This window comes from Giraffa tippelskirchi, chromosome X (genome assembly GCF_054371585.1).
Source record: "Giraffa tippelskirchi isolate mGirTip1 chromosome X, T2T-mGirTip1v1.2.pri, whole genome shotgun sequence".
In the NCBI taxonomy this organism is placed as follows: Eukaryota; Metazoa; Chordata; class Mammalia; order Artiodactyla; family Giraffidae; genus Giraffa; species Giraffa tippelskirchi.
This window is the reverse complement of record NC_137289.1, coordinates 38,797,205-38,823,174: the sequence shown is the minus strand read 5'-3', so window position 1 is coordinate 38,823,174 and position 25,970 is coordinate 38,797,205. Positions and strand designations below refer to the sequence as shown.

General features: G+C 42.6%; 2 protein-coding genes across 21 annotated transcripts in view; one reads left to right on the top strand and one right to left on the bottom strand.

Moving 5' to 3' along the window:
- Nucleotides 1–876: 876 nt before the first annotated feature.
- The window catches only part of LOC145536791 (histone-lysine N-methyltransferase PRDM7-like), a 50,180-nt gene continuing 25,086 nt past the window's right edge, over nucleotides 877–25,970 (top strand). For 11 of the 20 annotated variants that reach the window (XM_081566652.1, XM_081566645.1, XM_081566635.1 and 8 more), the window contains exons 1-2: nucleotides 877–1,045; nucleotides 3,455–3,760. The gene's annotated coding sequence lies outside the window, so the exon portion shown is untranslated. The remainder of the gene's footprint in view (nucleotides 1,046–3,454; nucleotides 3,761–25,970) is intronic. The other 9 variants (XM_081566653.1, XM_081566644.1, XM_081566634.1 and 6 more) reach the window with 1 other exon arrangement.
- On the bottom strand, nucleotides 22,575–24,501 carry LOC145536790 (histone H2B 1.1-like). The gene has a single exon (XM_081566631.1). The coding sequence runs from the start codon at nucleotides 23,185–23,187 to the stop codon at nucleotides 22,708–22,710; it is 480 nt and encodes a 159-aa protein (XP_081422757.1). The 5' UTR covers nucleotides 23,188–24,501; the 3' UTR covers nucleotides 22,575–22,707.

The window sequence follows — 25,970 nt, the reverse complement described above, 5'->3', positions numbered from 1 at the left end:
CCAGGCCTTCGGATTCCATTCTCAGTAGCTTTATCTCTTCTGCCAGTTGGGGGACTGTGGCCGCCTTTCCCCATGAGACCTATTCTGTGTTAAGCAGGAAAGCACAAACAAGCACCAATGCCAATGCTCAGCACAGAGAAAATTCTTTGAATGCTTCCTGTTACAATAGTGGCCACCACAGAGGAGTAATCTTCAGTTTATGAAGACTTTTTTCCGAGTCCAAGAGTGTGGCAATCTGTGGGGTTTTCCTCCTGACTTTGTCTTTCCACCCTTTGCATTATCATCCTGGGAAGGTTGGGGAATCTACGTCTGTTGTTCCCCAATCTCACCACCAAGAGGCGCTCGAGATGAAACAGTTTTGTCCTGGGATGTACCGCTGAGGGGTAGCGGTAGGACCACCCACTCTGGAAGGTACCATTGGGAGAGTGCGTGTGACAACACAGAGGGTCCCCTGACACCGCGTCGGGCATCGACCACAGTTCCCAGCGGAGGCACTCATGGCGCCACTGGGTCCAACCGCATTCGCTCCACTCCGCCTTCCCGCCGCATTTGAATTTGAGTGGACACTGATATTAAGCCGCAACTTTCTTTGTCTCTTTTCCAACTCCACCCCTTCGTTTTGACATGGTCACATCCAAGGTGGGGATGGCTCCAGAGCGAGAGATTGGCTGCCGCTTTGGGGGTAAGGCGACCGGGAGATGGCCGGAATTAGTTCTTCCGGAGCGCGAGTATACGCGGAAGTCCGGCTACTCCCGCCCTCCTTTTTCTCCTGCTCAGTTCCCATTGGCTGCCTGTCTTAGACAGGCACTGAGGTCGCGGAGCTGGACCTCTGGGCGCGAGGCGTGTGTATACCAGTGCGCCTGCGTTCGTTTGCCCGGCTTTTCAGAGTGTGCCATGTTTTCTCCGAGTTTTACCGCTTTTCCCGAAGGGGTTGAATGGCTGCCTTGGTTACTGGCGAGGTTCGGCACAGTCAGTGGCTGTGCAGGGCGACCGTGTTTCAGTCTTACTGAGCTCTCCCTCAGTCTGGATCAGATGGCAACGCGCGGTAAGTCGCACAGATGCATGCAATTCATGACCAGGGAGAGGTCTCAGGGCTTGTTTCGTGTCTCTCCCTGGAGAGTAACCTGGGTCAGGGAGCTTGGGGTTGTGTATGGCTACGTGTGACATCACAGATGCTGTTTTGGGTACGCTTGATCTCTCTGAGCCATTGGCCAGGATTGTGGGTGATGGGGTATTTGATCGGAGTGGATTTTGAGAGCCATAGTCCAAAGCCTCTAGGATGTGTGTGCCTGTGTGCCGGGATGTGCATTTTTGGAGCTTTGGGGCACTTGAGTCCCTGGGTGTGAGATCTCTGTGTAGGCGTCTGCGCCCCAGAATGTGAGATCTCTGAGCTTTTGATTCTGGGTCCCAAGTTGTGCTGTCTCTGAGCTGCTTTGAGGAGGGGTTTGTCTTAAGGTGGAAACTCTCAGCTGCTTGGGGTCTGCGCACAGGGTGCAGGTTTTCCATTTGTCTGGGAACTTTATCTGCAGGTTGTATGATGTTCTTGAGTTACTCAAGGTTATGTCTTTCTGCTTAGCGGTTTCTGTATTAACTTAGTAAGTGTCCGGAGTGGTTCGGAAGTCAGTCTCCGTGATGTGAAGTATCTGTGCGATTCTCATTTGTTTCTGTCTTGACGACCTTGGTCTGTTTGGAGGCTCTTTGTCGCAGTGTGTTTGGTCTCTGTCGTATTTGAGGGTCTGAGGCTCGAGTTGTGAGCTCTCTGTGCAGATACTCAGTGACCTTTTTTTGTGTGTCTGGGTATCTACCTGAGCTGTTTGGAGTCGTTGTGTTAGAAATAAAACCTCTTGAGTTCTTGGCTGTGAGGTCTCTGTCCAGGAGCTGAGGATTTGGAAGCTGGCAGATATGATTCCGAAGCCTGGAACCTGACATGCTGACTGTGTGTCATTGAGCGTGTATGATAATTAATTCAGTGGGGCCAGTGTCGGTCTTGGAGGGTACCTGTGCATGTTAGCGATGTGTGTAAAGGGCCTGGCTCCCGACTGTCCTTCAGCAAATGTTTTCTGAGCACCTGCCATATACCAGAGCGCTATTCGAGGAGTTTGTAACAGGACAAAACGGACCAAGTCTCTCGTTTCAGAGACCTGGTAGTCAGTAAGTAAATCAAGGGTGGGTGGCAGGCACTATGAAGAAAGATAATACTAGATCAGGGGAAAGGGGGTGTGTGGGGTATGATGTTATTATTTTATTCAAGATAATGAGGGAAAATCTCCCTGAAAGATGGCAATTAAGCAGAGATGTGGAGGAAGTGAGGGAGCAGGCCATGGGCTTACCTAAGGGAAGAGCATTCCAGGCTGAAGGAGCAATAAACGCAACAGTCCTGGCAGGGAAATCTACTTGAGGTGCTTCTGAATGTCAAGGAGTCCCGTGATGCTCTGAGTTTGTCACGTTTCATTGGGTTTAGCACTCATTGCAAAGGGTCTGGTGCCGAAATCTCTGTTTCTCCCACAATTTGTGGTCATCCGCATTTCACAGATGAAGGACTCAAGGCTCCAACGTGTGCCCTGCACCTTCTCTCCTAGCTATACCTGAAATTAGGAGTGAAACCTTCTGGTCCATGATGAGACAGAAAGCTTGAGTATACCAGCTGCAGGGATGATAGCATCCAGCTGAATGTCAGTCAGCCAGCGGATATCAGTTACAATATGGGAATCGCGCCTCATAACACTGCTACTCTTGATGCAGGGCAGGACTTAAGAAGGAGAAAGCAACTGGGGCAAAGGAGGGAGGCAGGAAGGAGAAGCTGGAGGACAATGAGAAAATAAAACCAATGGCTTCATCACATTGCTTGGATTTGGCCCATTTTACCTTGAGTAACTGGTTGTGTTAGAATATAGTCACCTTTTCTCTGTCCCTACCCATTTTTTCCCTCCCTTTGTCTGTTGTGCCAGGGATACCACCTGGGCCTGGAGATTTCTGTAAATTTTTCAACTACAAGCTCGATTTTTAAATAGATTATCTATTTCTTTTTGGCTCAACTTTGTTAGTTAGTTCCTTTCGCCGAAATTGCCAGATGTAGTTATTATAATCATTCACAGAATCCTTTTAATTTCTGTGAGATCTGAAATCTATTTTACTTCCGATATTCGTAAGTGTTGTCTTTAGATATCTTGCTTTTTTTGGTCTACATGAGTAGACGTTTATGAATTTGTATTGATCTTTTGAAAGAGCCAGCTTTGGGTTTTGTTGATCATCTCTACTTTTTTTTTTTCTGATATGTGTTCTGATCGCTATTTCCCTTATTTTGCTGACAGTCTCGCTACTAATGAGGTTTACTAAAGTCCCTGAGAGTTTCCCAAGCATAGTGAAAACGGACAGATTCTAGGGCACTATTGTAGCTGCACTAAGTGAGATGCACCGAGTGCGGATCATGAAATCTCCATTTTTCTTTTTTTAGAATTCCTCAGTTCTGATTGACATGGACAACTTGTCTAGGCACTACTAGAGCAGAGGAATGGTCTTATTTTGCCTCCTGCCAGGCTCTGTCTCCACTGGGAGCATGTGTAAGTGACAGGGGTTTGCTGCCTTCTCTGATGCACAAACCCAAGACCTCCAGTCTAGGAGACTCACTGACCTGCTGTCTGCTGTTCTGAGGAGGCTCTCAGACTATCCTTTCTACAAAACATCCTGATGCAGTCTTGCCAAGCCTCTATCTGAAAGATTTCTGAAGAAATCCGATTTCTATTTCGTGTGCATTTCTGAGGTAAGATCAATTTGTGTTATGTGGTAGCTGTTATTCTACATATTTTGCCATAGCCGTTGGATCTTAGCCTTGACTGAATAAATACAGAACACACTGAGGTTTCCACAATGCCTCGAGACCGGTGGTTCCCTGACTGCTGGGCGACTCTGAGCAAGTAACATAGTGTCTCTGTGCCTCATTCTTCCATTAGCCACATAGAAGCACTAGCTTGGAGTAAATTTAACTACTTCATGGGGCAGTGTAGAACACTGACCATGTTAAGACAGGGGAAAGTGTCAGAACAGTATGTGCCATATGGTACGTTCCCGGTCAATTCTAGCTGTTGTCATTACTGTAGTTAATATTATTGCTGTTCCACATTTCCCTGGATAGTGCTCCAGGGACACAGTGTCAAGACCACCTTTGACTCACCGCATGGACCTTGCAGCATCACTTCAGCCCTTCAGGGCCTCAAGAATGGATTGTATGAGGCATGGGGGAAGGATTTTTTTTTTTTTTTAGCATAATGAGTATTCGGCTCTTCCTGTGGGGACATTGTGAAGCCTAAATACAACACTGAGGCTTCATCATGTGCTCGTATGGAAAAATTTAGTGCATATTCTCTATGCAGTTACAAGTCTAATGACCCCTTCCTATGATATGTATAATGACAGGAAGTAAGTGGTCACTGGCCAGTTATAGAACTAGAGTATATAAAGTTTTAAAAACCTTACAGAGGGTCATTTAAAGGCCAAGAAACTTCTTCACATAGGTTTTTTTTTTTATTTTGGCTTTCTTTTTATCAAGTCTAATTCCCCTGTATCAAATTCTGAAAATCTCAATCTAATGAAGATATGAAAATGTTAATAGTCAAACTTTCATCATTAATGCTTTATTTCTTGTTTAGTTTTCACATTGCCAGTTTTAGTGTGTTTCTTATTTCTTCTGCTAATATTCATGATTTTTAATCCAAGGGTAATGGTGTGGATATTTTCATAATTTTCATAATAAAGGAAATTAATTTTCCTTTATTCTAGGAGGTTTGTCATAGAGGATTTTACTATGATTTGTGTCATACAGTATTCTGCCTATGTTTTCTTCCTAGAGTTATATAGGTTCTGGTCTTACATTTAGGTAAATCTGAGGAGATCGTCAGCCATGATTTTGGATGGAGAGTCTGAGGATGGGACACGGGTGCTAGAGAGCGGAGTTGGGGTGGGAGGGGAAAAGGGTGGGGGCAGGGACGGGGGTGTGAGTACAAGCAGAAACGGAAGTGAAGAGAGGCAGGAAGATAAGCTCACCCTTCTGAACCGTGGTTAGCTCTCCATGTGTGCACGTATAATGAAGTCTTTGAGTACTCATCACAACACTATGAGGTAGCATTTTTAATGCTGTCATCCCTTTCGGCAGCTGAGGAAGCAGAAACACGTAGCGGTTAACGGGTGAATGAATTTACCCAAAGTCACCTCCCTGGCAAGAGCTGAGTCAGATTGGTGCCAGGTGGAGAGGAACAGAGACGTGTTGTATCTGACCCCCAATCTGGAACACATTGCGGTGTCTAGTGTACTCTGGATCAAAAGGCAGATCCACATGTCCATCCGCAGGAAACTTTACCGTGTACGGATTGAACACAGTGTCTCCTAAGTGCATGAAAGACCATGGGATGTCAGGTCAGCATGCACATATCACAGAGAACAGTTCCTGGTCCAAATAATAGATACAGTATCATGAAGACATTAACTCCCCTATCTCATACTTTTTAAAAATGAAGAGAACGGAACCTGGAAGGCAATAGATCACATATTAAGGGGTTTTTTCCCTCTCAATTGTGACATTCTAGGTAATTTCCAAATTACCTATTTCTAGCTTTTAACAAATATTTATTTTTCATTGATTGATTATTATTTACAGTATTGGTTTGATTTCTGTCACACCTCAACCTGAATTAACCATAGTTTTCGGTGTACATATGTCCCCTCCCTCTTGAATCCCTCCCACTTCCCGCTCATTCCCACCCCTCTAGGTTATTACAGAGCCCCCGTTTGTGTTCCCTGAGTCATACAGCAAATTCCCATTGGCTATCTATTTACATATGTTAATGTATATTCATCCATGCTACTCTCTCCATTTATCTCACCCACTCCCTCTCCTCCCCTACCCTTGTGCACAAGTCTGTTCTCTATGTCTGCGTCTCTATTGCTGCTCTGGGATCAGGTTTATCAGTACCATCCTTCTAGATTCCATATGTATGCGTTAATATACGGTATTTGTTTTTCTCGTTCTAACTTACTTCCCTCTGTATAATAGGCTCTGGGTTCATCCACCTCCTTAGAACTGACCCAGATGCATTCCTTTTTTTCTATGGCTGAGTAGCATTCCATTGTATATACGCACCTCAGCTTCTTTATCCATTCCTCTGTCGATGGACATCTAGCTTGCTTCCATGTCTTGGCTACCGTAAATAGTGCTGGAGTGAACACTGGGGTACGCGTGTCTTTTTCAGCTTTGGTTTTTGGAAGGTCATATGCCTAATAGTGGGATTGCTGGGTCACATGGTGGTTTTATTCCTAGTTTTTTAAGGCATTTCCACACTGTCTTCCATAGTGACTGTATCAATTTACATTCCCACCATCTCTAGCACTTGTTGCTTGTGGACTTTTTGATGATGCCCATTCTGTCTGGTGTGAGGTGATATCACGTTGTAGTTTTGATTTGCATTTCTCTAATAATGAGCTTCTCTGGTGCCTCAGATGGTAGAGAGTCTTCCTGCAGTGCAGGAGCCCCAGGTTCAATCCCTGGGTCAGGAAGATCCCCTGGAGGAAGAAATGGCAACCCACTCCAGTATGCTTGCCTGGAAAATTCCATGGACAGAGGAGCCTGGTGGGCTACAGTCCGTGAGCTTGCAAAGAGTTGGACACGACTGAGCGACTAACACTCTAATCATGAGTGATGGAGAGCATCTCTTCATGTGTTTCTTAGCCATCTCTATGTCTTCTTTGGAGAAATATCTGTTTAGGACTTTTGCCCACTTTTTGACTGGGTTGTTTGTTTCTCTGGTATTGACTTGTATGAGCTGTGTGTATGTTTTGGAAATTAATAGTTTGTCAGTTGTTTCAGTTGCTATTATTTTCTCCCATTCTGAGGGTGGTCTTTTCACTGTGTGTATAGTTTCCTTTGCTATGCAAAAACTTTTAAATTAAATTAGCACCTAGTTATTTATTTTTGTTTTTATTTCCTTTATTCTAGGAGGTTTGTCATAGAGGATTTTACTATGATTTGTGTCATACAGTATTCTGCCTATGTTTTCTTCCTAGAGTTATATAGGTTCTGGTCTTACATTTAGGTCTTTAGTCCATTTTCAGTTTATCTTTGTGTGCGGTGTTAGGAAAGTTATGACCAACCTAGACAGCATGTTAAAAAGCAGAGACATTACTTTGCCAACAAAGGGCCGTCTCGTCAAGGCTATGGTTTTTCCAGTGGTCATGTATGGATGTGAGAATTGGACTATAAAGAAAGCTGAGCGCAGAAGAATTGATGCTTTTGAACTGTGGTGTTGGAGAAGACTCTTGAGAGTCCCTCGGTTTGCAAGGAGATCCAACCAGTCCATCCTAAAGGAGATCAGTCCGGGGTTTTCATTAGAAGGACTGATGTTGAAGCTGAAACTCCAATACTTCGGCCACCTGATGGGAAGAGCTGACTCATTGGAAAAGACCCTGATGCTGGGAAAGTTTGAGGTCAGGAGAAGGGGATGACAGAGGATGAGATGGTTGGATGGCATCACCGACTCAATGGACGTGGGTTTGGGTGGACTCCGGCAGTTAGTGATGGACAGGGAGGCCTGGCATGCTGCGGTTCATGGGGTCGCAAAGAGTCGCACACAACTGAGCGACTGAACTGAACTGAACTGATGGTGTTAGGAAGTGTTCTAATTTCATTCTTTGCACTGAGTTGTCCAGTTCTTCCAGCACCACTTACTGAAACTGCTGTCTTGTTCCCATTGTATATTCTTGCCTCCTAAGTCAAAGATAAGGTGCCCACATGTGTGTGGGTTTTTCTCTGGGCTTTCTATCTTGTTCCCTTGGCCTTTATTTCTGTTTTTGTGTACTGTCTTGATGACTGTGACTTTGTAGTATAATTTGAAAGCAGGTAAGTTGATTCCTCCCGCTCCATTCTTCTTTCTCAAGATGACTTTGGCTATTCAGGGTCTTTTGTGTTTCCGTACGAACTGTGGCTTTTTTTTTTCTAGTTCTGTGAAAAATGCCATTAGTACTTTGATAGGGATCACATTGAATCTGTAGATTGCATTTGGTAGTATAGTCATTTTCACAATATTGATTCTTTCTACCCAGGAACCTGGATTATCTCTCCATCTGTTTATATCATCTTTGATTTCTTTCATCAAATTATAATTTTCTGTATATAGTTCTTTTGTCTCCTTAGGTAAGTTTATTCCTAGATGTTTTATTCTTTTTGTTGCAGTGGTGAATGGAATTGATTCCTTAATTTCTCTTTCTGATTTTTCATTGTTAGTATGTAGGAATGCAAATGATTTCTGTGTATTGATTTTGTATCCTCCGACTTTGCTAAATTCACTGGTTAGCTCTAGTAATTTTCTGATAGTATCATGGTATTCTATGTACAGCATCACGTCATCTGCAAACAGTGAGTGTTATACTTTCTTCTCTTCCGATCTGGATTCCTTTTATTTCTTTTTCATCTCTGATTGTTGTAGCTAGGACTTCCAAAACTATGCTGAATAATAGTGGTGAAAGTGGACACCCTTGTCTTGTTCCTGATCTTAGGGGGAATGCTTTCAGTTTTTCACCATTGAGAATAATATTTGCTGTGGGCTTATCATATGTGGCCTTTACTATGTTGAGGTAGGTTCCTTCTATGCCCATTTCTTGAAGAGTTTTAATCAGAGCCAATGCCCCCACAGACTGAGGGGTCCACAGGTCATGATTTTAGAGCCCCTACCACTTGATTTACACTGGGTGACTCTGCAAACCCTCCAACCCCTCTTGCGGATACAAACACACACAACAGCACAGCAGAAATTGTGAGCCTGTCTTTGTCTCCTGAGGTAATTGCAGATTTGTGGACTCACTACCCAGAGTTGTCACTGGCCATCCTTTGCTCATTCTTGTCCTGAACAGGGTCACCGCAGAGATGCGTGGACCAGTCTCCCCTAGACTGTGGACGTCTCCTGCCTCCTCTTCTCGTTGTTAGACATCTCATGTTCTTTCGCCTTCATCTCCCATGTCAGCAGGGGGCTGGGCCCATGCACATACACGCAAACACAGGTGACACAAGCACACACCTGTACACACGCATGTGCAAGGCACAGGGACACAAACAGGGAACAAATGTGTCAGTACCTGAAGAACCAGTGGTTCACACGAAATGCAGTGATTTCATATTTCTCATAGGAAAATCCATTCTGATCTTCAAATGTGAAATATACAGAAGTCCAACTTCCATGAAAGAGTGTTCAAGCCTAGATTTTGATAGAAGAAATACAAAGAATTCCATATTTTGCGAAGAAGCAGTGGTGCACATATTTTCATTTGTGAAACAGAGAGAACTCCAATACCATATAGGTTCTCCATATCTTAAGAAAACCAACGCCATGATTTTCGTCTGTGAAATATAGAGATTTCCATATTTAATGTAAGGAAGTCACCACCCAGATTGTCATATATGAGGTATAGAAAATACCATATTTCATGTAAGAAACTCAGCATCCAGATTTTCCTAAAGTGAAATACAAAAAGTTCAATATTTCATGATGTAAATTCAGCACTGACATTTTCATATGTAAAATATAGAGAATTCCATTTTTAACTGAGTAAAATTTCACCCTGATTTTCATATGTGAAATATACCGAATTCCATAGTTTAGGTAGTAATATTGGTGCACAGATTTTGATATCCAGAATATACACAATTCCGGATTGTACATGGGTAAATTAGCACCCAGTTTTTCATGTGTGACATACATAATGTTAAGTACTGCCTAGAGGAAAATTTGAGCAGAGATTTTCCTATATGATATATAGAAGATTTCATATTTTGTGGTAAATGGGTGTCCAGGTTTCACATGTGATTCTATAGAGAGAACTCCACATTTCATGTGGGAAAATTGGCAACTGTATTTTCATATATGAAATATAGACTTCAGGGTTTTTTTGTATGAATGTCTGGGATGGGATTTCCTTATATGAAAGATGAAAAATTTCTTATGTCATGTGTGAAAATCTGTTCACTGATTAATATATGTGAAAAGTAGAGATTTCATATTTCATGTAGGTAAAGTTTTTCCCAGTGTTGTATAATGTGAAATATAGACAGTTACATATTTATGTAATAAAATCATAAGATTTTCATATATGAAAAATACAGAATCCCATGTATCAATATAGCAGAAAAACCCTTCCTCCAATTATCACCTGTAAAATATACAGAAGTCCATATTTCATTTAGGAAAACTTCTAATGTGATGTCCACATGCAAAACACAAAATTCCACATTCACATTTGAGAAACTATGCCTACAAAACCCATGCTAATATTTTAATATGTGAAGTTTAGGGAATTTAATATTTAGTGTAGGAAAATGAAAGTCTATATTTTCAAATGCTAAACACAGAGAATTCCATATACCATGTAGGAAAATGTGCAGCCAATATTTATAAATGCGATACGAAGAATTGAACATTTCATTTGTGAAATGTAGAGAAATACATATATTGTAGAACACACAACGCCAATATTTTCATATGTGAAATACAGATTAGTCTATATTTAAATCAAGGAAATCTGTGCTCAGATCTTTTATATGGAATGTAAAGAGTACCACACCTCATGTAAGACAAGCTCTATCTAGATTTTCATTTGTGAAATGTACACATTTCGTATTTCTGGAATGAATATTTGCTACTGGAATTTCATATTTGAATGATAGAGAATTGTACATCTCTTGTCAGAAAATTTAATTGAGAAATTCATTTATGAAAGTAGAATTCCATGATTCAGCAGGAAAATGGATACTCAAATTTTCCTATGTGAATAATACAGAATTCCCTATGCATGCAGGAAAATACGTGCACATATATCCATATGTGAAGCATGCAATATTTCATATATCATGACCAAACATATACAGCTAGATTTTCAGACATGAAATACAGATTTCATACTTCCTGGAGAAAATTCTGTACCCATATTTTCGTGTATGAAATATAGAAAGTTACATATTTCCTTTTGGAAAGTCATCTTTCAGGCTTTCCTATATGAAATATAGAGAATTCCATATTTGAAGTGGGAAAATCTGCACTAATACTTTAATACAAGAAATGTACAGAATTTCATATTTCATGTAGAAAATCTGCACCTAGATTTTCAAATGTGAAATATAAAGAATTCCATTGTTCGTCAAGTTAACCTGCCCCTCATGTTTTGCAAGGGACATACAGAGAATTCCATATTTCATGTGGGAGAATCTAAACCAAGATATTCATATATGACATGTAGTGAATTGCACATATTATGGAGCAAAATCAGGGTCCACATGTCATATAGGAAATATAGGGATTCTATATTTCATAGAAGCATATCTAAGGTAAGTTTTCCATATTTGAAACATAGAAAATTCCATAATTCATGTAAAAAATATGAACTCAAATTTTCGTATCTAAAATATACACGTTTCATATGTCATGTAAGAAAATCTGTACCCTGGTTTTCATATGAGAAATGAACAAACGTCCATATTTCATCTCAAAACTTCCTCATCTTGTTTTTACTTGGGAAATATAGAGAGTTCCATATATTTTCTAAAATATCTGGCCTGAGAGTCCCACATACGAAACGTGGAAAATTTCATATGTGATGCGTGAATATCTGTACACTGATTTCTATATGTGAAATATAGAGATGTCATAGTTCAAGTAGGAAAATCTGTTCCCAGATATCTATATGTGAAATTAGAATTACATATTCTATGTCAAAAAATCATAATTAAGGTTTTCTTATATGAAATATGCAGAATCCCATATAGCAATATAGCAGAAAATCTACACTTAACTTATCATCTGTAAGATATACATGATTTCATACTTCATTTAGGAAAATCTGCACTCAGATTTCCACACGTGAATCATACAGAATTATATAATTTCACAGTTGAAAACCTAGGCCCACAACACCTGTGCCAATATTTTAATATGAGTTCTAAGGAGAATTTAATATTTAATGTAGGTTCCTGAATGTCTATATTTTCCAAAGAGAAACACAAGAGAATTCCATATGTCATGTGCAGAATGTGCACACAGATTTTAATAAGTGTAAAATAAAACATTCAGTATTTAAGCAGGAAAACCTTTTTCCAGATTTTCATATAGCATATTGCATGTTTCATGCAGGAAAACCTGTGTCTAGATTTTCAAATGGGAAATATAGAGAGTTACATATTTAGTGTAGAAACATCAGCACCCATGTTTTCATATGTGAAATACAGAGTATCCCCAAACAAGGAGATCTGTGTCCATATTTCTTTATGTGAAATATGAAATATACCAACTTTCATGTAGGAAAATCTTTACCTAGATGATCATTTATGAGATGTACAAATTTCCTAGTTCAGTAATGAAAATTTGCCTCGGTGTTTCATATTTGGACTATGGAGAATTATATACTTCATGTCCGAAAATCTTAAGTGAGATTTTCATTAGAAAACTGCAAAATATTCCATACTTTATTCAGGAAAACATGTGCTCAAATTTTCCTATGTGAAGAATACAGCATTCCATATTTATGTAGGGAAAAGAGTGCAGAGATATCCAGATGTGAAACATACAATAGTCCATCTATCATGACCAAAAATATACAGCTAGATTTCCAAACATAAATACAGATATCAAATTTAATGTAGAAAAAACTACACCCATAACTCATATGTGATATAGAGAAAATTGCATATTTCATCATTCAGGAAAATCATCATTCAGGTTTATATATGCATAAAGCAGGGCATTCAAAACCAGTGCTCTGGAACAACCCATAGGAATAGGGTGGGGAGGGAGGTGAGTGGGGCTTAAGGATGTGTGGGACACATGTATACCTATGGCTCATTAATGTTGATATATGGCAAAAAGCATCACAATATTGTACAGTAATTATCCTCCAGTTAATACAAATAACTTAATTTGAATTCAAAAACGAAAAAAGTGGAAGGAACTCTACTCAGTGCTCTGTGGTGACCTAAATGGGAAGACAATCCAAAAATGAAGGGATCTATGTATGCCTATAATAGATTGACTTAGATGTACAACGGAAACTAATATAAGATGGTAAAGCAACTCCATTCCAATAAAAATTGTTTTCAAAATATAACAATTCAACTATAGCTCCAGCAGTGAATGAATAAATGGTTCCCCCATTTGCAATATATATGTCTGAGGGGACATTATGCTTTTTAAGTATAATATTTCAGTTAGAGGAAGATAAAAACTATATCATCACATGATATTGTTAGTTAATTTACCTGAGTTATAGAAACAGAGTAGAATGTGATTATCTTGGGCTAGTGGAAATAGACCATGATGGTCTAAGTTACCCACTTTCAGTCAAAGTTTGTATAATCTCACCAAGGAAGATACTGTAATAGGGGCAAGATGGGCATGGAGCTGCCGTCCTTAGCTAAAGACCATAGAGGTTAGAAGACCAGGTCCACCAATAGTCAGCCTCTCAGCAGAGTGTAGTAAAAGGTATATTTCAGCCTTCGTCCATGGCCCTCCAGGTCCTCTGGCCTTGGTCTGGGTAGCAAGGGGTGGAGCCTGGGGACAGGCCAAAGGCCGAGTCTTGCAGAGGTCCAGAGACCTTGCTAGAGACACTCACTGGCCTGGCCCAGGGTTCAGAGCACTAGGCAACCTACCTCTGCCATCCCCACCTCCATGACTCAACGCTTGCAATAATCTGATTGGGTCAGAGTCTACAAGACCCAGCTTCCCCCCCAAAGTTAGGGTAGACTGAGAAGACTGAGGGCAACTGTGGGCTGGGCACCTGGCTCCCTCCTTTAAGGTGGCTGGGCAGGGTATGGGGACCTTGGTAAGAGGAGGGCCCAGAGACTGAGAGCTGCATCTTCAGCTGTGACTGGCCACTGGTGGGAGGACCAAGACTGGGTGCTGGATGAATGCTCTCAGGCAGGATAATCAGCTTGCCCAGGAAGCCCCTCCTCCTAAACAGGACCTTGGAGTGTGAAAGTCAAGCTTGGAATCTTACCTTTCAGCATTGAGACTAATATTTGTTTTGCTAGAGGTTTACAGGAACACAGTTACCTCACTATGACTTTTCTTCAAGAATAGAATATCTGACAGCAAGAAGGTTGTCAGAGCTAATCACATTCCTCCCTCAAGTTTTGTATAAGTGGGCATTCTTGAAAGTGTTTGGAAAGTTCAGGATTGTTAAAGGCATAAGCCACCCATCTCCTTGCATGGCCCTGCAAGAAAATGCTCTCTTCCTTAAACTGCAATGTTCTGATGTTGTTTGTCTAACTAACCCATGGGTACATCAGTTCAGTTCAGTTTATTCAGTCAGTCAATGTCAGTCGTGTCCGACTCTTTGCGACCCCTTGGACGGCAGCACGCCAGGCCTCCCTGTCCATCACCAACTCCCGGAGTTTCCCCAAACTCATGTCCATTGAGTTGGTGATACCATCCAACCATCTCATCCTCTGCCGTCCCCTTCTCCTCCCACCTTCAATCTTTCCCAGCATCAGGGTCTTTTCAAATGAGTCAGATCTTCGCATCAGGTGGCCAAAGTACTGGAGTTCCAGCTTCAACATCACTCCTTCCAATGAACACCCAGGGCTGATCTCCTTTAGGATGGACTGGTTGGATCTTCTTGCTGTCCAAGGGTCTCTCAAGAGTCTTCCCCAACACCACAGTTCAAAAGCATCAATTCTTCCACGCTCAGCTTTCGTTATAGTCCAACTCTCACATCCATACATGACTCCTGGAGAAACCAAAGCCTTGACTAGATGGACCTTTGTTGGCAAAGTAATGTCTCTGCTTTTTAATATGCTGTCTAGGTTGGTCATAGCTTTTCTTCCAAGGAGTAAGCATCTTTTAATTTCCTGGCTGAAGTCACAATCTGCAGTGATTTTGGAGCCCAAAAATATAAAGTCTGCCACTGTTTCCACTCTTTCCCCATCTATTTGCCATGAAGTGATGGTACCAGACGGCATGAGTTCTCTGAATGTTTAAGCAAACTTTTTCACTCTCCTCTTTCACTTTCATTAAGAGGCTCTTTAGTTCTTCTTCACTTTGTGCCATAAGGGTGGTGTCATCTTTATATCTGAGGTTATTGATATTTCTCCCGGTAATCTTGATTCCAGCATGTGCTTCATCCAGCCCAGCGTTTCTCATGATGTACTCTGCATATAAGTTAAATAAGCAGGGTGACAATATACAGCCTTGATATACTCCTTTTCCTATTTGGAACCAGTCTGTTGTTCCATGTCCGGTTCTAACTGTTGCTCCCTGATCTGCATACCGATTTCTCAAGAGGCAGATCAGGTGGGCTGGGGTTCCCTTCTCTTTCAGAATTTTACACAGTTTCTTGAGATGCACACAGTCAAAGGCTTTGGCATACTCAATAAAGCAGAAATAGATGCTCTTCTCGAACTCTCTTGCTTTTTCGATGATCCGGCGGATGTTGGCAATTTGATCCCTGGTTCCTCTGCCTTTTCGAAAACCAGCTTGAACATCTGGAAGTTCATGGTTCACATATTGTTGAAGCCTGGTTTGGAGAATTTTGAGCATTACTTTACTAGCGTGTGAGATGAGTGCATTGTTCAGTAGTTTGACCATTCTTTGGCATTGCCTTTCTTAGCAACTGGAATGAAAACTGACCTTTTCCAGTTGTGTGGCCGCTGCCGAGTTTTCCAATTTTGAAGGCGTATTGAGTCCACTGGTTTCACAGCATCATCTTTTCGGATTTGAAATAGCTCAACTGGAATTCCATCACCTCCACTAGCTTTGTTCATAGTGATGCTTCCTAAGGCCCACTTGACTTCACATTCCAGGATGTCTGGCTCTAGGTGAGTGATCATGGCATCGTGATTATCTAGGTCATGAAGATCCTTTTTGTATAGTGCTTCTGTGTATTTTTGCCACCTCTTCTTACTATCGTCTGCTTCTGTTAGGTCTATACCATTTTTGTCCTTTACTGTGCCCATCTTCGCATGAAATGTTCCCTTGGTATCTCTAATTTTCTTGAAGAGATCTCTCGTCTTTCCCATTCTATCGTTTTCCTCTCTTTCTTTGCACTGATCACTAAAGAAGGCTTTCTTAACTCTCCTTGCTATTCTTTGGAACTCTGCATTCAAATGGGTATATCTTTCTTTGTCTCCTTTGCTTTTCACTTCTCTTCTTTACACAGCCCTTTGTAAAGCCTCTTCAGACAGCCATTTTACTTTTTTTGCATTTCTTTTTCTTGGAGATGGTCTTGATCCCTGTCTCCTGTACAAGTTCGGGAACCTCCGTCCATAGTTCTTCAGGCACTCTGTCTGTCAGGTCTAATCCCTCGAAGCTATTTGTCACTTCCACTGTATACTCGTAAGGGATTTGATTTAGGTCATACCTGAATAGTCTAGTGGTTTTCCCTACTTTCTTCAATTCAAGTGGGAATTTTTCAATAAAGACTTCACGATCTGAGCCACAGTCAGCTCCCAGTCTTGTTTTTGCTGACTGTATAAAGCTTCTCCATTTTGGCTGCAAAGAATATAACCAATCTGATTTCGGTGTTGACCATCTGGTGAAGTCCATGTGTAGAGTCTGCTCTTGTGTTGTTCGAACAGGGTGTTTGCTATGACCAGTGCGTTCTCTTGGCAAAACTCTATGAGTCTTTGCGCTGCTTCATTCTGTACTTCAAGGCCAAATGTTCCTGTTACTTCAGGTATCTCTTGACTTCCTACTATTGCATTCCAGTCCCCTGTAATGAAAAGGACATATTTTGGGTGTGTTAGTTCTAGACGGTCTTGTAGGTCTCATAGAACCGTTCAACTTCAGTTTCTTCAGCATTACTGGTCAGGGCATAGACTTGGGTTACTCTGATATTGAATGGTTGCCTTGGAAACAAACAGAGATCATTCTGTCGTTTTTGGGATTTCATCCAAGTACTGCATTTCAGACTCTTTTGTTGACTATGATGGCTACTCCCTTTCTTCTAAGGGATTCTTGCCCACAGTAGTAGATATAATGGTCATCTGAGTTAAATTCAACCATTCCAGTCTGCTTTAGTTCTCTGATTCCTAAAATGTCGACATTCACACTTGCCATCTCCTGTTTGACCACTTCCAATTTACCTTGATTCATGGACCTAACATTCCAGGTTCCTGTGCAATATAGCTCTTTACAGCATCGGACTTTCTTTCCATCACCAGTCACATCCACAACTGGGTGTTGTTTTTGCGTTGGCTCCATCTCTTCATTCTTTCTGGAGTTATTTCTCCACTGATCTCCAGGGGGCACCTACCCGCTGGGGAGTTCATCTTTCAGTGTCCTATGCTTTTGCCTTTTCCTACTGTTCCTGGGGTTCTCAAGGCAAGAATACTGAGGTAGTTTGCCATTCCCTTCTCCAGTGGACCACATTTTGGCTGAACTCTCCACGATGACCTGTCCTTCTTGGGTGGCCCTACACGGCATGTCTCATAGTTTCACTGAGTTGGACAAGGCTGTGGTCCATGTGATCAGGTTGGTTAGTTTTCTGTGATTGTGGTTTCAGTCTGTCTGCCCTCTGATGGAGAAGCATAAGAGGCTTATGGAAGCTTCCTGATGGGAGAGACTGACTGAGGGGGAAACTGGGTCTTGTTCTGATGGGCAGAGGCATGCTCAGTAAATCTTTAATCCACCTTTCTGTTGATGGGTGGAGCTGTGCTCGCTCTTTCTTATTTACCTGGGGCCAAACTATGGTGGAGGTAATGAAGATAATGGCGACCTCCTTCAAAAGGCCCCATGCATGTACTGCTACACTCAGTGCCCCCAACCCTGCAGCAGGCCACCACCAACCCACATCTCCACTGGAGACTCCTGCACACTCCCAGGCAAGTCTGGGTCAGTCTCTTGTGGGGTCAGTGCTCCTTTCTCCTGGGTCCTGGTGTGCACAAGGTTCTGTTTGTGCCCTTCAAGAGTCTATTTCCCAGTCCTGTGTAAGATCTGGCGGCTCTGTGGTCAGGCTAATGGCGACCCCCTCCAAGAGGGCTTATGCCATAGCCAAGTCTGCTGCACCCAGGGCCCCTGCCCCTGCGGCAGTCCACTGCTGACCCGTACCTACACAGGAGACACTCAAACGCAGTTCTGTCTCAGTCTCTGTGGGGGCTCTGGGTCCTGGCGTGCACAAGGTTTGTTTGAGCCCTCTGAGCATCTCTGGCGGGGATGAGGTTTGATTCTAAATGTGAATTTGCCCCTCCTACCGTCTTGCTAGGGCTTCTCTGCCCTTGGACGTGGGGTATCTCTTCAAAGTCGCTCCAGCGCCTACCATCTTGCTGGGGCTTCTCTGACCTTGGACATGGGGTATCTCCTCAGGGCCGCTCCATGCCACGCAACCGCGAAACCAGTATTAGCCAACACACTCCAGTATTCTTGTCTGGAGAACGCCGCTCCTTGACAGAGAAGCCTGGCAGGCCACAGTCTCCAGGGTTGCAAAGAGTAGGACACTACTGAAGCGACCCCGCATGCAGAGGCACAAGACTGTTTTTGCCCGTGGCAGCTCTGCCCCAGTAAGAGTTGACCGTGAAGGTGGCACAGCTGCTTGGCTTGCAGGGACCATGGCAGCGCCAAGTGTGCAGGGACACGGACTGCCTCCACCGCAAGACTTATGGCCCTATCAGTCTTTTCTCAAGCCTCTTGTAGCTGGCGATCAGAAGGCCTCTTTGGCCAGTCTTTCTCCGTAACTCCACCCGTTCAGGCACTTAGAGGGCTTCGTTGCCTGGGGACCTTCTCTGTTGTTTGGCACATCGGGCACACAGAGGGGCCCCCCTGGCTGGGTCCTACTCCGTAGACTGGCGCATCAGGCACTTAAAGGGGCACCCTGGATGGGGTCCTCCTCTGTAATTCAGTGCGTCAGGTGCTTGCTGGGCCAGCCTCTCTATTGTTCAGCTGCCAATGCTGGCAGTGTGGGAAGAGAGAGGCTATGGTGATGGCTCCACCGCCAAACGTGACTCAGCAGTATCGCCTAGCTTCCGTGGCTGCCCGACTTTCCTCCACAGGCATTTGCCACCACAGTCTCCTCCCTCATATCCCCTTGATCAGTCTCTCCACAGTCAAGAGCAGCCCTCGCTTTAGGATTGCTCCACAATCCCTAAACTCCAGCTACCAGCCGCTGCACCTTCCAGGGGATCTGCATCCCCGTCTTGGGTATGTATGGCTGCAAGGACTGTCTGATTCTCATCCCACTTAGGCTGCCACAGATCAGCTGTTTCACTCTCATCCTTAAATGTTTCTCCTCTGACTCCGACAATTGCCCCGACGTGGGGATCGGACCCTTGCTTCAGTTCCCCCACCTGCTGAAGGCAGGTCCAGTCCTACTAACACTTCTGTTTTTCCCTAGTCCCTTCATCCTACCAAGGTTTGGGTGGGTCTATATATTATTTTCCACTAGTCAGGGACTCCTGTCCACTCTCAGCTGGTGTTCTGCATGCACCTCTGTGTCTGAAGGTATATTCCTGATGTATCTGTGGAGAGAGATGTACTCCGCGTCCACCTATTCCTCTGCCATCTTGTTCTTCTGTATGAATTTTAAAAATAATTTCAAAAAACCAGGGAATTAGAAAATTGAAATGTGTGTGAAATGTTTGTTTTGCCATTTCTATACTATATATCAGTCCCCATTTATATATTTAAATGTTTCATTAACTAGGATATGTGGAAAATATGTAAATAAACTGGGATATGTGGGATAAGTGTGATAGAGGTAGTGGATGCGTATATCAGTTTCTTCACTTTATCTACTGCATATCACACATAAACTGCTTCTGAAGAACTCCATAGTACACTTTGGGAGAATGAGAATAAACTGGGAAATGAAATTGCTAGGAAAATAATTTAGAACTTACCGAACTCTATCATGACTGACCTCGAGAAAACACTACAGCTGGGATCAAGAGGTTGGAATTTTGTAGATCCTCCTAGTTTTTCTCTCATTGTTTTGCTGAGAATCACATCCTTCACAGATTTCTACATCCAATAACAGTGGTACTGATAAATTGTTTTTAACTTTAATTTCTTTTTTTGTGGATGTATTCATGAGTTGCAATATTATATTTGTTCAGATTTACAACATAGCAATTCAGTTGTTTTATATATTATACTCTGTTTACATTTATTATTAGATAGTTGGTATATTCCTCTGTACTGTATAGCATATCCTTGTTGCTTAAAGTTCAAAGTGAATAGTTTAAAATGAAATATTAAGTTCTAATGAAAACCATTGTAAATTACAAAGGACTGAAATCACAGTGTGCTTTCTCTCTCTCCAAGGATGTAGTAAGCTTGAAATCAATCTTTTAAAAAAGAAATAGGAGAATAGAATTATGGACATGGGGAAAGGGGAGGAGAGGGTGAGATGTATGGAAAGAGTAACATGGAAACTTACATTACCATGTGTAAAAGAGATAGCCAAGGGGAATTTGCTGTATGGCTCAGGAAACTCAACCAGGGGCTCTGTATCAACCCAGAGGGGTGGGATGGGGAGGGAGATGGGAGAGAGTTCCAAAAGGGAGGGGATATATGTATCCCCTAGGCTGATTTATGTTGATGTTTGACAGAAAACAGCAAAATTCTGTAAAGCAATAATCCTTCAATAAAAAATTAATTAACTAAAATCACAAAAAGTATCTCAAACAAAAATAAAAGGAATAGGGAAATCACCAACTACTTTGAAATGCAGCAATATACTTATAGAAATAAAAATGTCAATGCACCAAGAAGGAATCACAATGGACATTAATTTCAGTAAATATTATCATAAGCATTAGCAGTCAAATACTTGAGGTAGAAGAAGGAGTCATCTTATTTCTCTTAATTGCTGAACATCGTCCTCCTTCTTACTTTGATGCAAGGTGCTAGAGACATGTCCCACAACAAGAAATGGATGCATGCATGTGTGCTAAATCTCTTCAGTTGTGTCCGACTCTTTGTGACCCTATGAACTGTGGCCCACCAGGCTCCTCTGTCCCTGGGAATTATCCAGGAAAGAGTACTGGAGTGGGTTTCCATGCCCTCCTCCAGGGAACCTTCTCCACTTAGGGATAGAACCTGGGTCTCCTGTGTCTCCTGCATTGCAGGCAGGTTCTTTACTACCGGCGCCACTTGGGAAGACCCAAGAAATGGATGGCGTGTATGCTAAGCCGCTTCAGTCGTGTCCGACTCTTTGAGACCCTATGGATTGAAGCCCGCTAGGCTCCTCTGTCCATGGGATTTTCCAGCAAGAATACTGGAGTGGGTTGCCATGCCTTTTTCCAGGGCATCTTCCCAATCCAGGGATTGAATCCGTGGCTCTTAACGTTTCCCACATAAGAAGGCAGTTTCTTTACCACTAGCGCCACCTGGGAAGCCCCAAGAAATGGATACCTGTACTTACATCGCCATGGTTAAAAGCAGGTGCTTGAATGGAAAAACATCAGGGAAACTATCACCCCACCTTCCCGCTCCATCTCTAGGCTGAGTGCCACAGGAAGGTTGTTATTTGTTCAGCCCTCCTCACTCCACCATACGTTTGGCCAATTGCTTTGGCTCATGGGCTACCAGTCCCTCATTGGCTGCTACTGTGGAGACTGTCGCTGCATTCACTGTCACTGGACTATCCCATCATCCCTGCAAGTTTGCAATTCAGTCCGGATTTTTTTTTTTTTTTAAAGCCAAATGTTCTAGTTTGCAAACAAAAAAATAGGATAAGAGAAATCTAGATAAGGTAATTTCATAAGATATGGTGCTTGATTCCAGAAATTTAGAATTTTCTCATTTTACACTGTGTTTGAGTCCTATTTTACACATGGAAGTGAACTGGGATTGAAGAGATAGAATGGGTAAGTGTGATTTTTATATCTGCTACTGCTGGTGCAGTGGTAAAGAATCCACCTGCCAATGCACGAGACGAAAGAGACATGGTTTCTATCCCATGGTCAGAAAGATCCCCTGGAGTAGGAAATGGCAACCAGTTCAGTATTCTTGCTTGGAAAATTGCACGGAGAGAGGAGCCTGGCGGGCTCCTGGCCATGAGGTCAGAAAGAGTCAGATATGACTGAGTGACTGAACACACACACACACACACACACACACACACACACACACACACACACTGCTCTTTGTGTCCATGCGTGCTACCTCGCGACAGTGGTGCCCGACTCTTTGCAGACCCTGTGGACTATAGCCCACCAGGCTCCTCTGTCCATGGGATTCTCTAGGAAAGCATACTGGAGAGGGTTGCCATGCCCTCCTCCCGGGGATCTTTATGACCCAGGGATCGAACCTGCCTCTCCTGCGACTCCTGCATTGCAGGCGCATTCTTTACTGCTGAGCCACCCGGGAAGACCACACTGTTCTTTATCGGTTGCTATACACCACATAAAAATCTCTGGATGGTACCTAAGTATAGGTGGGAGAATGAAAATGAAAAAGGCCGATGAAACTTTTCGGGAAACCATTTTGACCATAAAGATCCCTAAAATCGCTGAGAAACCACAAATAGATATAACCATTTAGGAAAGTGACGAGTTGCAATACGCTAAGAAAAAAGTACACGATTTTCCATCGAACGAATGACACATCCGACACACATTGAAGCAAAGTTAATGAAGTTTTTAATGTTTTCGTTGGGGTGGAAATGTGCCTCTTCATCGCTACAGGTCTTTTCTCTCCAAGTGAGAGAAGAAAAGTCTGGTTTGCGATGTTCAGGCGGTCCTGAGGCAGTTTATCTGCAGCTGTTGTATCTGATGATCGCTTTAGTGGCCTCGGACATGGCATGCTTGCCGATCTCTCCAGGCAAGAGAAGACGAACAGCTGTCTGGATGTCATGATTTGTGATGGTGCGGTGCTTGTTGGAGCGGGCCAGGCGCCAGGCCTCTTCGGCGATCCGCTCAAACATATCCTTCACGAACGAATCCATGATGTTCACGGCCTCACGGGAGAGACTCAGGCCCGGATGGACTTGCCTCAGCAGCCTGCGGAAATAGATGGCGAAGCTCAAGAAGTCGTCCGGACGGGAGCGGCGGCGACGGCGGCTCTTAGCCGTCTTCCGCTTTGCCTTCTTTGGCTCGGCATCAGACGACTCTGGTCTGGAGGGCTCTGTTTCCGAGGGCTCAATTTCGGAGGTGCCAGTTTCTCTGGTGCTCAGATCTTCCTGAGAGTTGTCAGAGGCTGGTTCAGCCTTGTGGGAGACACCACCCCCCATGGCTCAGAGGGAAGACCAGTGCGGGCGTTGAAGGCCGTTGGCCGAGTTTATAGGCCCTGCGTTCCCTGACGTCACAGACACTGTCCATATCTGATTGGATAAAATGCAAAGCAGGGAGGCCTGTTACTATGGCAGCCCATGTCACTTCTCACTGGATGTCCCACCTCCCAACTCCTGCCACGCCCCTCCCCCACGCTTAACCCCCAGTCAGCCAAAATCAGTGGTATCTTCAAACTTTCCGTGACCTCCACCAGAAAAATCTTTGAACTCTGCCCCATGTAGGAAACAGGCATCCATTCACCTCAGCTGACTTATGTCTACTATTGATGCATGAGAAGTTTGAAAGATGTCACCAAAGTCACTGAAGTTGAAAAATGAAATAATCAGTTAGAGCTTCCTGAGAGAGTCTGACTGACCTCCATAACTCAAGCTCTTTCAGGCATCAGAGAGACTCAGGTCACTTGGTGGATATTTTACTCCAACACAGAATCTTCTCCTGATTGACCTGCAGTGGCATGAGCAGAATGTCCTGGCTTCCTCAGCAGAGTGCTCCTGAAAATCCTAAGAATTAATTGACCAGCTATTATCTCCGAAACTTACCAAAACCAATGATCAATTTGAAGAGACTGACAAAATCCCATTCTCCAAATACAGAACACAAACAGAAATAGGAATACTTACACATACACAGTGAAAATATTTAACATTTTTCAAATTTTAAATTGTTTTCTTAAACATTATATAGGTCCCCCAAGTACCACACATACTGGAATTGATTAATGATTTATAGCGGTTATTTCTCAAAAAATGATCACTCTTATTGCTGAAAAGCCACCAGGGTGAGATAAAATGAATAAAATGATAAATAAAGCAGCTAGGAGTAAACGTATCTAAGGTGGTGAAAGACCTGTACGTAGAAAAAGTAAAACCCTGATCAAAGAAAGTGAAGATAATACAAACAGAGGGAAAGGTTTACCTTGTTTATGGATGGGAAGAATTGATATTGTTAAAATAAACATGCTATCCAAGGCAATCCACATACTCAGTGCAATTGCTGTGAAAATACCGGGGCATTTTCCACAAAACTAGAACAGACCATTTTAAATTTTGTATGGAAAGACGAAAGACCCTGAATCGCCAAAACAGTCTTAAGGAAGAAGAGCAGAACTGGAGGAATCAGGTTCCCTGACTTCGAACTATATCAGAAAACTACATTAATCCAGTCAGTGTAGTATCGGCACAAAAACAGACACGTGGAACAGAAGAGAGAGCCCAGAAATAAACCTATGTGCTATGGTCAACTAATCTATAATAAAAAAACAGAAGAATATACAGTGGAGAGAAGACAGTCTCTTCAATAGGTGCTGCAGGGATAATTGGATAGCTACATGCAATAAAGTAAAATTAGAACATTCCCTAACAGCATATACAAAAATAAACTCAAAATGGACTAAAGACCTAAATCTAATACATATATTGTGTATGAAGTCATTTTAAGAAATAGAATCCATTAGATATCTTAATGACCTGTGTTCCTTTCACATTTGTAAATTCAGAAATTAAATGAATACATCAGTTATTAAAAAAACATTAAAAATACAAAACAATTGGGTTTTGAAGAGATAATTGGGACCTCAAAGGACTCTGATACACAGAAAATCTAGGATGGAGAAGGGAAAAGCAGTTTGATGTTGAAGATTGGAAGGGGGAGTAACACTAGTAATTATTCACTTCAGTTGATGATTGAGGAAATAAGAGAACCTAGTGAGGAATCACCTTGCAATGTTGTGGTTCACTGTAAAGGCAAAATAAGGGAAATGGCTTCATAGCTGAATTAACAATTGCAAGTCTCAACTCGTGGATGGTGGTGTTGATGGGATAGGCATACCCCATTCAGAAACCTTTTCAACATTACCATTGTTTATGGATTCCCTTAAAAAGAGGACCCCAACACAGCATAGAAGTTAAGTGCAACAAAAAATTTCAGGAGAAAAACCTCATTTCACACTGCCTAGAATCAGAAGTTTCTACCCTAACTCGTTCAGATGATCTAATGTCATTCTTTTCTAGCCCTTATTCTGTTGTTTTTGAAGTGGAAAATCTTGATGATTTTCAGCTTAACATCATAGGGATGCTGAGGGCATTCAGTCAGAGAAGCTAAAAAGTTCATGTTGACTCCATGTCAGCCAAGGAGGGAGTCAAACTGGTAGCCACGGTCACTGAGCCACTCTACAGCGAGGTTATCCTGACTAAACCAATAATGGTCTTCCTGGTGTGTTCGGGTCTAGTGACAGTAGTGTAACAAGTATGATTATTTATCTACTGTATTGTTCATTTTATAAAACTAGTTAAGATCATTTAAATATCATATGAGTATTAGAAAATGGCCAAATAGTAAAGAATCCACTTGCAATGCAGGAGACTCAGGTTCAATCCCTGGGTCCAGAAGATCCCGTGGAGTAGGAAATGGAATCCCACTCCAGCGTTCTTGACTAGAAAATTCCATGGACAGAAGGGCGAGGCAGGCTACAGTCCATGGAGTCACAAAGAGTTGGACACAACTGAGCGACTAATACTTTCAACACTTTCAAGTATTCTAGAGCTCCTGTACAAAATGCTAGTGATTGGGTCACTTAAACAACATTCATGTATTGTCTCATACTTGTGGAGGCTCTAAGCCCAAATCAAGGTTTCATCTGAGTTGGATTTTATGCAAGGTGTGAATGCATAACGGGCCTCCGTTCCTGGCCACTTTTCTTGGCTTGTAGATAGCTGAAGTCTCC